The 16,086-nt window shown below is 36.9% G+C and overlaps 1 protein-coding gene across 4 annotated transcripts in view; it reads right to left on the reverse strand.

Moving 5' to 3' along the window:
- Positions 1 to 1,253: 1,253 nt before the first annotated feature.
- Positions 1,254 to 16,086, reverse strand: part of Slc4a4 (solute carrier family 4 member 4) — a 434,785-nt gene continuing 419,952 nt past the window's right edge. For 3 of the 4 annotated variants that reach the window (XM_090343451.1, XM_090343452.1, XM_090343453.1), the window contains 5 exons: positions 15,431 to 15,604; positions 13,575 to 13,736; positions 9,632 to 9,728; positions 6,023 to 6,102; positions 5,013 to 5,100 (listed from right to left, as the gene is read on the reverse strand). In XM_090343451.1, the coding sequence (XP_090199577.1) occupies positions 6,059 to 6,102; positions 9,632 to 9,728; positions 13,575 to 13,736; positions 15,431 to 15,604 (477 nt within the window). In that variant the 3' untranslated portion in view covers positions 5,013 to 5,100; positions 6,023 to 6,058. Of the gene's footprint in view, positions 5,101 to 6,022; positions 6,103 to 9,631; positions 9,729 to 13,574; positions 13,737 to 15,430; positions 15,605 to 16,086 lie in introns of all 4 variants that reach the window. The other variant, XM_090343454.1, reaches the window with a different exon arrangement.

Here is a 16,086-nt window from a genome sequence, read left to right on the forward strand (position 1 = left end):
AAGGATTTGAACTCTTTGCCCAAAACTGAGGGGTCCAAATTGTCAAGCCTAGATCTTGAGACAGATGGAGTGGTTACCCAGAGGATTCTGTGTTTTGCTTCCTAGCTGTCAGGGAGGTCATGTTGCACAATGTGAAAGCTGTGAGTTACAGTTGTGGAGTCACTCATGTTTTTCTAACTAAATACCTAAATAAAGTGAAGAGGCTATGCAGGAAAGATTCTCATCCATAACTGCCTGATTGTAACAAGGTTAGCAATCTTGCACAAGGGCTCTTGATACCTATCCACAACTGTCTGTTCTATTTCACACTGGCATCGCCTTGTCACCAAGTCTCATGATAAGTTTACTTCAAAATATCACAAATAATCATTTTGCCTCTACAAGGCTTCCCCATTAAATTTTAAATGTATATATATATATATATACACATAGCATACTATGGCACAAATATTCACATTGCAGTGTTATATTATTTACAAATAAATACCATTATTCTTTGGAAACTCTCCATGTGTTGTTTAGGCTGACACTAACGCACTAAATATAATTTAATCCTATTTACTTGACTCAGTTGTTATGCTCAGTTCCACTGAAGACATCACCTGAGAGTGCTGAAGAACAAAGTCCATTTTCCTCTATTATCTTTTCTGGGTGTGGCTTTTGCTGCCACAGTGATAAAATCCAAATCCCATTCACTACCCCATAGCCACTGCCACCACCCAGATGCTGAGAGGTATTGTCCCTTTACTAAGTTTCCACATTGCATGATGGTGTTACTAGGGTCCCTGCTTCATCATTTTTGTTTTTCCTATGGAAATTCTTACTGTGTCTAATGGTGATGTTCACTCTTTCTAAAATTTGCTCTGCCCTCCCCCATGCTAAGGGCTGAAGCAGAGTTTCCTAGATAATTTTTTTAATACAGACACTATTAGTCAACTAATTTATTTAAATCCCTCAGAAATCCTTATATATGACACATCAAAGCCATATTTTTCTAACAACTGTATTTTCTTCTGTATGAAACTATGGATGTATCTTTTCCACTTTGAACCACTGCATGGGAAGGGTTCATGAACACCTAGTAGGTAATTCTTAGCTTATAATTGGAGCATTTATTTTATCCTCCTGCTGAAAGACATTAAAGCAGTTTGGGGAGAGTGCTTTTGACTTACTCATTTCTGCAGGACCCAAAGAAATAAAAGAGTAGACATTCGACAATTAGATGTTTGAACAAAAAGTACCTGACACCCATAAATGCATAAAGTTACTTTATTTTAAGTATACATTTAATTTTGAAAAATATAAATGCTAAAATATCTCATCTTCTTCATCTCTTAATTCCATAAAAGTCACAATAGAAAGCTTCATAAAACTGTAAAATACTATGTTATAGGAATTTTAGGTTTTATATTGGAAAAAATTATTAGTAATATATTGAAATGTTTTCTGTTCTTTATCATTTTGTTCCACCATGTTGATCTACTTCATTTAAAATAAAAAGATGCATCATTTCTCCAAAGTTAATAAAGACTTAAGAGAATAAAAATAAGAATATCTGAAAGTGCGTATTGATTCTGAAAAGTAATGTGCACGATATGTACCCGCCATGAAAATGGCTAAGAAGAGGCAACTATTCTTTTTTTCACATTGTAGGGCTGGGACAAAGTTACTTCTGGCTCTAAAAGTTTCACTGGGTGACTTTCGCCCTGAGTTGCAATATTTGCCTAAAATAAGAATTCAGGAATTTTGTTTATATGCATATAGCACAATGAAATGAATTGAGCCAAGAGAGAATATATATCCAAATCTGTGGTTTTAAAACACAACTTAGCATATACTACAAAATGGTTTCTTGTTTTGCCTTTATGTTTTCATCTTGTCATGAAGCTCAATGAAATCGTCATCTGAAAATACCCTTCAGAGAGTGAGCTGTTACATGATGGCACCCACCACTTAGGCTTTGTTGTGTTTGTGCTGTGAGAGCAGACAGGGACTATCACGAACTATGTGTGAGAAAATCTCAGGTTTCTGCACCAGAATCATGAAGTGGTATGAAAAGGATTGAAGCAAGCTTTGTCCCACCCCTGAACAATGTCAACCTCTGTAATATAATCAAATGGTTTTGATTTTTTTTGAAGATAGTCAGCAGTCAATACATTTCAAGTACTTTAACAGTTACAAAAAAAGAACCAAAAACACGGAAGACAATCATTTTCTATATATAGAGCTGACAAAGATTTACTCTGTGTGTGGTGCTGCCTGTGCATAAAATGCACACAAATTGGTTTACTGATGGCAGAGAACGGCTTTTTCTCCTGTTCTTTCAGGGGAGGGCTGATGAAATGTTTCATTCCTGTTTCTCAAGTCACTAAGTCCCTTCCCTAGACCTTCTCTCAACCTTGACTGGAGGAAGAGGCAAGAACAATGCTCCCCTACTGCACACAAAACAATTAGGACCCTTTTCTCAAGGAAAAGGGTACCTCCAGGAGTTTTCTTCCAAAATGCAGAACCAGAGGCATTCGTGCTCCATTGATAGGCAGACAGACACAGCTATCATCCTTTCCCTTCCAACATTCAGTCTGTAGTCAGGAAACTCCTCGTTAATAACTCTGCATGCCTTTAGGTTATACTTCAAGAAACCTGAATCTCTGAACTCCAAATTCACATCAGGGAGAATAGAAAGGAATACTTGGTAAAAGCAAAACAAAACAAAATGACACTGGGTGCCTCAGTGGCACAGGCCTGGAATCCTAGCTTCTCACGAGGCTGAAGTCTTAGGATCTTGGTTTGAAGCCAGCTATGGCAGAAAATGCTGTGAGATTCTTATCTCCAATTAACCATGAGAAGTAGAGCTGTGGCTCAAGTAATAGAGTGCCAGCCTTGAGTGAAAAAGCTAAGGGACCATGCCCAGGCCCTGAGTTCAAGCTCTTGTATACACACATATACACACACAGGCACAGACAGACAGACAGATGGACACACACACACACACACACACACACACACACACTGTAGAATTCTTGTCTAGATTACAAAACTATCTAGAAACAAAACCTTCCAAAGTCTATTTATTTCTCAATGGCTCCAGGTAGACCTCATGTTTTTCTTGTTAGTGTGGGAGCTACTTCTGTTCATCAATAAACACTTGGATACTAATTGTTCCTTGTAGCAAATTTAAGGTATTGTTTTCTGTGTTGACATCACCAATATCAAACTTTCTTCCCAGTTACAGAATACAGATGGAAGTGGGAATGTAAGTAGCTTTTTACCATTCCTCAAGGGTTGAGGTGAGTTAAGTTGCTTCAGTTCTCTGAAGGGAATGATGAGGGCCTTTAATGTAGAAATATTTGATTCATGATCAGAAAACATGATATTTAGAGCTTTTGTAAAAGTGAACTAAAGTAGCCAGGCACTGGTGGCTCATGCCTGTAATCCTAGTTACTCTGAAAACTGAGATCTGAAGATTACAGTTTGAAGCCAGCCTGGGCAGGAAAGTCCTTAAGGCTTTATTAATGAGCGAAAATTTGGAACTGGAGCCGTGGTTAAAGTGGTAAAGCAATAGCCTGAGGGAGAAAAAATGCTAAGGGACAGTTCTTAAGCCCTCAGTTCAGGCTTCAGTACAGACCAAAAAAAAAAAAAGGGATAAAAGTGCCTTTAACTGATATCTGAGTAATAAAATATCTTTATACTTCCTTAATGGTAATTTTCTTGAAACCTCTGGTGGAATTTTCAGTTTTTCCTATGTGGTTTAGATTTTCTAGATACAATGAGTTGCTAATTTGGCCCTTTGTCTACTGTCATTTTTTTTCTTGCTTTTTGCACATATGTGCACCAGACACACACAGAGCATATACACAAACACAAAAGTATTTCAAAATGAAAAAAAAGCCTAACAATACTGCATAGGACATCGACATGATAATACAACTAGCATCTGTGCCCGGATACGATTGATCATCATCACAAATTAGTTACTTCCGCTGTCAAAGAATTTCCCTCTTCTCCCCCTTCGTCACCAGAGAACAGTTAAAATTCTTTCAAAGAAAGGGAAAATGGATGCTTAGAAACATGGTGTTTTAAAATCTGATCTAGCCTTCTGGCTTACCCTATATGGTGTATGTGTGTGTATGTTTGTGTGTGAGTGTGCATGTGTGTGTGTGTGTTTAAAAATCACATTTATATACAATATTTTTACAGAAAGCCTGGCAGCTACAAATAAGAGGTAGAACTACTCAAAACTATGTTTCCTGCTGCAGGAAAAAATTCATTTTCTTTACAGTAATTAAAAAAAAGTTTAAAAAATAAGTTGCAGGTTAGGCCCCATAATTTAAACAACAAAATCTAGGAAGAAAAATATTCTTCAATCTATTCAACAGATAAGTTCATTAAAGGGTTAAAAAAAGTTGCATAGGAAAAAAGGGACATTCCAGCATTTGCTATAAGTGGGAAGAAGTACCTTTAGTTTCTTCTTATAGTAAATCTAAGGTTAGAGCTGACAAGCAAGAGCAGGCTAGAAGAGCAGCACGGTTTCAGTCCTGGGGACCTTGGCAAGGGAAAAGGGGCTGTGTCTGGAGTTCTGTATTTGTTCTGCCAGACAGGCAAGCCAGTAGGCATTGCGCCAAACTAGCCAAAGCTAGTTTCAGTTCCTTCAATATTTTGATAGAAGGAGTTTAAAAATCCTTAGTAATTTTGACCTCTCTTAAGAAAACAATACAGGATCTGTGCGTGTCTTAAGTGACAGAAGAACTTAGTTGTCAGAGGATCTATCTTAAGAATGCGAGGGACTTCCTCAGATGCTATTTATAAGGAGTGGAGTATAATGGGCTTTGATTTTACCTATGCAAGAGAGAATCAGAGACTTCCAGATTCGGCCAGTGACCAAAAACTAAAACAAAACAAAACTTCAGAAGAAATCAACAACCTCTAGACAAAACAAAAATGAAAACAAAAACATTCACAACACAGCTTGTTGATTTGAAAGAAAGACAAACAGGTTACAACGTAGTTTCTGTTCCCTTGCTCCTCCAGAAGTAATCATTGTCTTCAGGCTCAAGATCTATTCTAATTTGAGGCACAACTTTTACTGGAGTTCTAGGAGGACTAGAGGAAAAGAAAAGAGAAAAAGGAAATAAATATTAAGTAAATCCAGTTTTTGTTACCATCTGTCAAATTTTTACACACTGTATTGTTTTTGGATAGTCATCCCTTATGAATTAAAAATAAGATGTATTAAAATTTGATTAAGGTGCTAAAAACATTAAGAAACTCAAGTAAAGCCAGATGCCAGTGACTCACCTAGCTCACACCTCTTAGCTTTCTACTCTGGAAGCTGAGCTCTAAAGATCAAGATTCAAAGCCAGTTTGGGAAGGAGAGGCTTTGAGACTCTTCAGTTATTCACCAGAAATCCCAGAGTGGAGGTGTGCTTCAAGTAGTAGAGGGTAAGTGTTGAGCAGCAAAAGTTCAAGATAGCACCATACTGATTTCTTAGTGCTGACACACACACACACACACACACACACACACACACACACACACACACACACACACGCACACGTTGAAATTTCATAGCTTGATTTAAAAAATAATTACAAGACAAAAAAGGAACAAGCAGACAGGTAATATTATTGATAATGACAAAACCAAAAGACTGACATTTTGGAGATGTCAGTCTTTGGAAAATCTAGAAGGACCTCTCATCTTCAGAGCTTGCTAGGGGAAGAAAATGACTGGATGAAAAGTTCCAGGAAAATACCTGTTTTCCTTAAATCAGGCATGACTCTGAAATGATAATGGCTCATTTTGATTCTGGGCTTTAACTTCATGATGTTGAAAGATTCCAGTATTTCTAAGAGATCTCTGGGAATGTTTTGTAAAAGCAAAGGCTAGTGCGATTATTGGATAATTTAAGATGAATTGTAGAGAGGACAAAGAACAAAAAGTACTGCCAATCTTCTACCATTGGACTGCAATTCCATGAGATGATCATTCCACAGAACAAGAAGAAAATGGATTCTCCTTTACCTTGGCATACTGAGTGACTGAAGAAAAGGAATTTTATCAGCATGATGTGTGGCGTTCAAGGAATGTTGATGATCTTTCTCCTGAAAGAAAGCAAAAGTGAAAATCAAAAAAATAGTATACCTTTAGCAAAGTATAAAAGTAAAATTATAAGAAACAATGTTGACAGAATTAAGGGATCTTTTACAACCAAGGAGTAAGAAATATGAATCAAGTAACTTAGCCCTTGTTTCCAAGTAAGAATAAGCAGTGGCTGAGCCATCATTTGACCTCTTTTCAAGTTCTCTGACATGGAGCACTACCATCTATCTTTCCAGTGATAAGGGTAAAACAATTACACTCTGAGCTGGGATGTGGCCTAGTGGTAGAGCACTCACCTAGCATGCACAAAGCCCTGGGTTTGATTCCAAGCTACTAGATACAGAGAGCTGTGGCTCAAGTGGCAGAGCACTAGCTTTGAGCAAAAAATGTTCAAAGATTGTTCCCAGGCCCTGAGTTTAAGCCCCAGGACTGGGAAAACAAGAAAATGAAATGTTCTACAGGGTGAGCGTAATATTAATGTCTAATGTTTGTCCTTTAATTTCTTTCCATGTTCAATTTTTAGCTATTATTCAATAGAAAAATAGGGAGGTGCTGGTGGGTCACACCTGTCATTCTAGCTACCCAGGAAGTTAAGATCTGGGGATGGAGGTTTGAAGCCAGTTCAGGCAAGAAAGTCCATGAGACCGTTATCCCCAGTTAACCAACAAAAAATGCTGGAAGTAGAAGTCTGACTCAAGTGGTAGAGCAATATCCTTGAGCAAAAGAGGTAAAGCACAGCTCTCAGGCTCCGAGATCAAGCCCTAGTACCAGTGGAGAAGGGGAGAAAGGAGGGGAGAAAAGACTATTGAGGCATTGCAGCTCTATTTGATCAAATGTGTTCATTATTCATGGACTATCCCATAATGGTAGAAAAGCATTCACTCAAATGAGCACGTATATTAAGTAAATAAATAAGACCCCAACTTTTATTTTATACTGTTAAAGGGGTTTGGGGAGGATTAAGAATGACTGGCACATAAACTTCTATCCCAAGTCTCAAATCAGACAGGTGATTTTTGAGAAGTGGTCTTTACACTGTACTTAAGATAGTGCTGTATCATATTATTTTAACAATAGAAGACATACACACTGAGCCTGAATATCACAGCTCCTGTCATTCACCTTCTAGAGATATAATATGACATTAGAACATAGTTTTGAGAACTTTACCTCCAAATAGAATTCCAGCCAGGCATTGATGGCTCATACCTATAATCCTAGCTACTCAGGAGGCTAAAATGTGAGAACCTCCGTTTGAAGCAAGCCCTGGCAGAAAAGTCCATGAAACTCTGTTTCCAATGAACCAGCCAAAATGTTCAACTAGAAGTGTGGTTCAAATGTTAGAACACAGTGATGAACTAAGTGGCTGAATGGCAGTGTGCAGCAGAGTTCAAAACTGACAACACACACACATACACACACACACTAAGTAAAAGAACTTCTAACCAAATCCCATGGACAAAAATTGGCTGAAAAATAGCCTCAATTACAATTTAGACTTACATGCTGGACTACCGATATAAGGTGCTTTGATTCTTTATTCCTTATACCTATGGTGGTAGCCAGCAATCCAAGAGGTTTCTCAGTCAACTCCTTTCTCCTGGAATTTATGTTCTTGTGTAATTCCTTCCCACACTTCAACAAAGATGTTCTCTATAATCACTACAAGATGGTGGATGTGGCAGAAGTGATGGTCTGTCAGTACTCGGTTATAGAAGACTGAAGTTTCTGCTTTGGTATCTATCTCTTTCATTACTGGCTTTGGCCAGTAGTACTAGCATTGGTTATCTGGTGGACATGTTGGTAATTTCATGGGCCTTGTAACAACTTGAAAGCAGATTCAAAACTCCAATCAAGTCACAAGAAACTTAGTCCTAGCTGACAGTCTGTGGCATAATCTGAGAAGAGACCTGGAGCGGTCATAACAGCTGCACCTAAGTTTTTGAATGTGCAGTTGGTTGGTTTAAGATGCTAAGTTTTGTGGTAGTTGGTTATTCAGTAAACAATAACTAATATCCTCCCCCAGATTTTATCTTCAATCATTTCAACCTTTTCTTGGGGTGGAACTTTTTTAGGGGGGTTAATAGTTCTGGTTTGTGAACTCAGGGAATGGACACTGTGCCTGAGCTTTTTGCCAATTGAGTCTAGTACTCTACCACTTGAACCATGGCTCCATTTGTGGCTTTTTGGTGGTTAACTAGGAGGTAAGATTCTCATAGACTTTCTAGCTTGAGTTAGCTTTGAACTTCGATCCTCAGATCAATCTCCTGAATAGCTAGGATTGAATGTGTTAGCTAACAGTGTCCAGCAGATGCTAGCTTCTTACTGATGTTCAAGTGATTATATATAGAGCTTCCCTTCTTAAATACTTGTTTGTTAAATGGGTCATACAAAATATGATATAAAAATCAATGTTAATAAATTCTTTAAAAAAAACCCCAAACCCTTCAACTGTTCTGTTCCTACAATAGATGAATGTAATTTAAAGTGCACTTGGGTCTAGAATATATTTTCTTTTCTTTATTTTAGAGTGTATTTTCTTCAAATGAGACCTCAAGAGTGGAAAATACTTTGAAGCCAATTTGTAATTGCTGTCGGAATAGCTTGAGACATTTACAAAAGTTACTAGAATGTTAATTGAATTATAAAAGAAAAACATGAAATGGTATAATCTATTACACTGGAGCCCACCAGGCTGTTACCCAGCTAGACCAATGCAGTTACACTGGTGACTTTGAAATGGGAGAGAAATTAAGACATTAAGTAAAAACAAATGCATTCATGTTATACCTACAATTGTGCCAATATGTAATGACTTTCATTTTAATTGGAAACATTAAAAAATTTTAAATCTTGACCATTGATTAAATAATCACTGAAAAACCCGTGCTGCATTTTCTCTTTTGAGATGATTTGGTCATTAGTTGAAACCTAAGGAAGACCAACAATGATCATGGAGTAGTTCTATAAGCCACAGCTCTAAATACTGCCATGGGGGAGAATAACAATTAAAAACATGCTTATAGGTTTAGCAATTGAAAACAAACAACAAACACACTGGTGATGACTTGAGATGAGAAAGACTACCAAACAAAACATGATAAGATTATGGATAAAGTGAAAAAGTAAAAAATAGTTTAGGAGTAGAAAAAAATACAGTTATAGAAGAATTAAACACGGGCCGGGAGTTTGGCCTAGTGGTAGAATGCTTGCCTAGCATGTAGGAAGACCCGGGTTTGATTCCTCGGTACCCCACATACATAGCAAAAAGCCAGAAGTGGTGCTGAGGTTCAAGTGGTAGAGTGCTAGCCTTGAGAAAGTCCAAGGACAGTGCTCCGGCCCTGAGCCCAATCCCAGGACTGGCAAAAAAAAAAAAAAAAAAAAAAAGAAGAATTAAACACAAAACCTTTTACATGGGGGAAGTGAAAACAGAGAAAAACAAAGTTGAGGAATGTGAAAGTGAGCGTTATATATTTTCTCTCAGGTACAAATCGGGCTTAAACACACATGCTTGAGGTTAGTTCTACTCACTGTCAGAAGGTTTGCTATCACTTAGGAAGGGTTGCTGTTCCATGATGTCCATTGGGATTTTAATACTGGGAACCTTTTCTGAGTATGGGCAGTCAGACTGTGAAAGGAAGGTAAACTGTTTTTAGAATGTTTTGATGAGTCATTGCTTCTTACAATCCAGCATTCCACATAGTATCATTTACTAATGGGTGAAAACCCCAATTTCCAGTTGGCTAAATTTTCAACCCCTCTTGGCATTGTTCTCTCTTCTGCAAGTACGGGAACTAAGTATGTACAAAGGCGACCCACATCAAGGAGATTGCTCCCACTTCCTTGTAAAGCATTCCACAAGATCCCAACCTGTAAACAAGGGTTATTGTCTGTATGAGACAAATGACCTCACTGTGCAGATTAACTCTAGGAATTTTCCCAAACTATATTATGGTCTTAATGCTCTGGTTTCTTTATGCTCTTTGAGTGTGTCTCTAGGAAAAATATGATGCATTTTTTCCCTTCCAAAACAAGTAGAAGCCTATTTTAACATCCACTATCATTAGCTATCTACAGAACTTTAGTATTTCCTTTCTTATTTCAGTACTCTATCTCAAATACTATTTTGCAATGAAGAGTTTACTTCAATTTGCTTGCTTGTACCAAAGATGTTTGAAAATACAAAACAAAAAAAAATCCAAGAAGATAAAACCAAAAGGAAGTGTCTATCATGGTGAGATAAGCAGAGAATCATAAGTGGATTAAAAATGATAAAATCAGGTAGCTGATCATCTAATTCAATTTGGCACAGCTTTCCACAGGACTTGTACTGAGCATAGTGAATCTTATCAAAGATCCAATTAATACCTTAGCTTAAAGTACCAGGGAGACAATTTTTAGTTGAAAGATTAAAAGAGAACTAGGGTGGGGGAGCGGCGAGTGTAGCTCAGGGATAAAGCATATGCAGACTTGCACCAAGCCCTGGATTCAATCCTCACTACCACAAAAGGAATAGAAAAAGAAAAAAAGATTAGAGTAAAAAAAAAAAACAAACTTGTAAGCTTTGACATTGAAAATTCTTTTATGATGAATCAAAAGAGGCTAATTACCTCTTGGAGAATTACAACACCTTCTGCATTTAAACTGGCAAAAGGTAAACAACTGTCACATATACTTTCCTTCAAGGCAATATTAAGAATAAGTCTTTTTTATTGAATGGGATGCTGTATTTTTTGACAGTCCTGGCTTGAACTCAGGGCCTGGGTTTCTGCCCTTGATTTTAAGAATAAGCCTTATTTCAAATGTTTCCCAATGTTCTTTGAACTGGATAAGCTGGTAAGTGACTCTTAATCACAGAGTACCAGGAAGGTTCAGAAAGGATGTTAAGTGAGGACTCAGGCATTGGCAGCTTATGCTACCAATTATAATCCTGCCTACTCAGGAGGCTGAGGTCTGAGGATAATTCCAGGTAGAAAAGTCCATGAGACTCATATCCCCAATTGACTACCAAAACATGGATAGTAGAGGTATGGCTCAGGGGACGGAGCTCTAGCCTTGAGCAGAATAAGCTAAATAAGAGTACAAGGCCCTGAGTTCAAATCTTAATACTCCCAGAAAAACCAACAGTAGCAAAAAAGAAATGATGAAAATGGCTTATAATATTGGTAAGTTATCATTTCTGTTCATGAATATTCAAGCTGCAAGCCTCAGGGTTCAGTATGGCCCCATGTAACCATAGACCCCACACCACGCTCCTAGCAGGCAAACACTGAAAGAGCTATCTTCCCATATCTTCCATTATCTTCAAATAATGGGCTCATTACCTAGGGCTTACTACACAGATATACTCTGGATGTATTCATTGTCAAGAAACAAACATATGTGTCTATTTGTTGTTTTGGTCCTGGTGCAATGGAGAGAAAGCAAAACAGCAGTAACATCACAGACTGTTGTCAAGAAATCTATGGGCAATATAGAGTCAGAAAATGGTCAATAGCAATAGCAGTATTTTTGATGAAATATGATTTGTTGAAATTCTTACTAATAATTATAAAGTAATTTCTAGACCTCATTTAAACCATATTTGTCACTGGAAAGCAGTGGCTTTATCATTTACAGTGGTGTAAATTTGGCAACATTTCTTGAATAAAAATCACATCAAATACTATAAGTATATACAATTTTGTTGATAGCAGTACATTTAAAACATTCCCAAAGATGCTATTTTATTTTTTTAAAACATTGTACTTATAAACTGATATGTTGAATTGAAACACTGTAGTCCAATTGCTTAAGGATAGTTCAAAAAATTAAAGATTCCACAATATAGCTTCCCATACATTTTAAGTTTTGTGTTTATGGACATACACTGAAGTAACTTTTAAAAACTCAAGGATGAAACACTAATCATCTGTGTATTTTAGGCAACTCATTTTGTCTTCAAAGGTTCAGAGATTAATTTTGATCTTTGATTTCTATTCAATGTGTAAGCATATCATTCTTCTTAATGCCACATGTTAATCTCTGTTGCAGCTTAAATACATTTTCTTTTATGTCATCATTAAAAAGAGAAAATCCATATACCTGCTTTTACTAAAGATGGATGATGACAATCCTAAAAGCTCCCTCAGTCCCTTTTTCTCCTTAGCTAAATGTACCATGTATGTTTGTCTTTTCCTAGTGGATCAATTTATCTGAAATCCAATTCAGTCTATTGCCTCCTTTCATTATGCCATGTCCAAGTTCTACAAAGAGAATACAATCAGACAGGAAATAGGTATTGAGGCTTGTATTAAAGGTGGGCTTTGCTGTTTATGGCTGTGCACTTTAAAGTATTTAAATATTTGAATCTAAGTGCCACATGATATACTATATACATGCAACTTTATCAGTAACATCTGAGTAAGGCTGAAAATTTTAATTTTTAAAAATTAAAAAGTGCTAGCATTTCTCAGTTTACATTTCCTCATCTGTAAAATGAGAATGAAAGTATACTCTTCTTTTTAAAGATCTGTTAATGATCATTCAACAGAATATATGCATAACTAAAGTTGTCAAGTATAGAATGGACAGTGAAAGTTAACCATATCTCTTGTTTAGAATGGGTAAAAACACACACACAGACACACACACACACACACACACACACACTGATTTGTGATATTCTGTTGTGTAAAATCCAGAAAAGTCCACATAGAAAATATCATTTTGAGAATTGTTTCAAAATGCAACTTGGATAAGGTGTGTGTGTAGGCCTTTGTTAAAGCAAAACCCAATTCCAGCTTTTCTTTCTCTTGGGATGCATAATGGATCCCTACCAGAGCATGTGCACTTCTGAGACAGGATCTCCAGAAAGAAAAATATACCAATAATTTCATTTCTTAACCTCATCAGCTACTGACAGAAAGACCATGTGGATTATGACACTGACCATGTAATTAGGTAAAAGACCCCAAACTCCAATTCCCTTTCCTCTTTTTTGTAGGCTTTTGGAAAGATAATTGCAAACCATTTTAGTATAAGTGCAATGCTAATATGATAAACCAATATAGGACTTCGTTGAGAGCCTCTTCAAATAAACCTCCTGTGACATCCATCTACAGACTTAAAATTGCAGAAAATTGAGTTACCAGCTGAAATATAAATCCCAGGATATCAACCATAAGCCAACTACATTTTATAGAATTAGCAAGCTAACTGCCTTTCCATTAATAGGACTGGAGTTCTTTAAATGTGGGATGTTTCTTTTTAGAAGTCATGATGTCATTATTAGTATATTAATGGTTAGAGCAAGCCTTTAGGAAAAAAGTGAGAAAACACGAAGCAAATGGGGTAGAATGAGGGATGCTGACACAAGGCCAGATAAACATTCTGAGAACTAGCACTCCATTGCACACTAGCTCTGTTAAGTTCATTTTTTTTTTTGACATGTTTCTTTAACTAGCTTACACTGGAAGTTTGGAAAGTTCCTTACATCATCATTGTCGCTGTCCAAACTTCCCTTCTTCTTTTTCTTCTTCTTCTCATCTTCCTTCTTTTTCTTGTCCTTTTCTGGAATGACATCATCAAGGAAGCTGAGGTCATGCTGGGAAAAGAGGTAGTCCATACCTTTTCTGACAGCTACAAGGGCCAAAATCTGGAAAGGAAAAAATGGAAAGAAATGATGCCAAATGAAGTCACACCATGTGCTGGTATTTCCCCATCCAATCATCAGAAAATCCATTTAGCACAAGGCAGAACCCATACTCAGGAGTGGGGTTCCACCAAGCAGACCATAATCATTTCTTCACAGACAAATCTGTTCCATGAAATTATCAGTTGAAACTCACTTTGTTTCACTGAAATGTATGATCCTATTAAATTAGAATTTTAATATGAAAGGATCATTTTTCAAAATCATTTCCTCTTCCATGTTAAGATTTTTAATAAAACAAACAAGATGATTGGGAAGTGGGGAAAGGAAGTGGGGACCAAAACATGAAAAGGGGTATCAATGTGTGAGAAGTAATACATCTACTATCTGGTGAATGTAATTGTAACTCCTCTATACATTACCCTGATAATAGAAAATAAAATTTAAAAAAATTTACAAATTTTGTGCATAATTTCAAATTATACAATTTTTAAAAATGTATATAGGTTTTAGAAGAGGTAAGGGGTGGGTAGGGGAGCAATTGGCGAGAACAATGAAATGAGTGACACTGATCAAGATATACTATATTCATATCATGCTTTGTTAAATGGCTGCTCCTCTGGACAGCAACTTAAAAGATTTTAAAAATTAATTTTAAAAAATCAGACTTAACAAATATGCATTCTCCCTGTGTCTCTGGGAGATAAAACAATTACAAACAACAAATCACATAATAGTTCTATTTAAGGGTAAGAGAAGTTTTATAAAAACAAATAAGATGTGACAAGCATATAGAAATTATTTCCAGAATTATAGGAGAGACAGAACAGACCTGAGGTGCTTTTGTGCTTTGTGTTCTGTCTTAAGTGTATATGTGCATTTTCTTTCAAGATATGGAGGACAACGGGGATGTAAAAAAGTTATTAGTAAGACAAAACATCCTGTATTTCCTCTTTTCCTTCATTTGCTAGGGGACTTGGGTCACAGCTCAAGTCACAGAGCACCTGCCAAACAAGGGTGAGGTCCTGAATTCAAACCCTAGTATTAAAAAAAAAGAAAGCTAGTGCAAACATGCAATTGCTTGAATCACACCCCTATCCCTCCTTCATTCACTTCTGACGTAAGTGGAAAGTTGGTTGCTTCACCTTGCTTCTTATCACAGCAGAATAAAGCTATAGACTCTAGTCTTCAACTTGGCAAGCTACAAGTCACAGGACTCAAAAACTGAGCTTCTCACTCCATTTCTTTTGACAAATCTGGTGATTTCTTACCAAATCCCCCAATACTTCTATAATTTGGGCTGACATGTACTCTAATTTAGATCTTCCCAATTGTACACCAGTTTAAAACTAATACACATTGTACAATAATTAAAAAAAATAATGTACATGGGTACCTACAACATATCTATTGTTGTACAAAGTAATGACAATATCACCCCCATGTTACTCAAGAGTTAATGGGGGTTCAAAGAGATTCACTGATCACCAGGAAGCTTGTATTTGAACTCAGATGAGCATGACTGTAAGTTCATCTTGAGTATCAAAGGCGTGGAAACTTAAATTATAACCTCTCAAAGTGATGAGGTAAAAGCTGAAAAATGGTAGAAGCATACCTAAAGACTGAGGGCTTGCATATCTTAATAACATAGGATAACAATATAACCGTATGGACAGATCAGTGAAAGAAAATCTTACCATGACTGGAAAAATGATTGCAGCCACTGTTGACTTGAGGATCCACAGCAGGGCCAGACATAACACCTGAAGGAACGTGAACAGGTGGACTCGGCGCAGGGGCACGTGACGAAGATAGATAAAGTCAGGCTGATGCTTCAGAGGCATCAGAAGCAATTTCAGACGATCCATGAACTAGGTAGGAAAGGGGAAGAGACTCCCGTTATATTAAGTCAAACGCCAATGCACGGTCATTTCCAGTATATCTAACTCACCACTAATGATGTTTACTCTACAAAATAGGCAAACAGTGCCCCTTTCATGGATAAACACTGCAAAGGAAGTGCAGAAATTTAGTTTAGCATAGGTCACAGGACATGTCTTCATAAGACATGTCTTCTAATTTTGGCTATTTTGTTTGTGAGAAATGTGAAACAAATATGAGCTACAGTGGTCACCGAAGACTGAGATCACAAACCAAGATATAAATTCTAGCTGTTATTTTCCTTATTTCACTTTCTTCTCGCTCAGTATCCACAGAAGAGGGTTTGGGGCCTCTTTTCATAATGCCATGCTGAAATTAGGCACCTTACTGGCTTAGCTGCCTTATCTGAAAGAAGGTATGATCCATTCATTGTACACATTTCAAGGAGATATTAAGGAAGTATTCAACTTAA

Source organism: Megascapheus bottae, chromosome 13 (assembly GCF_031878675.1).
Source record: "Megascapheus bottae isolate mThoBot1 chromosome 13, mThoBot2.hap1, whole genome shotgun sequence".
NCBI classification, from domain to species: domain Eukaryota; kingdom Metazoa; phylum Chordata; class Mammalia; order Rodentia; family Geomyidae; genus Megascapheus; species Megascapheus bottae.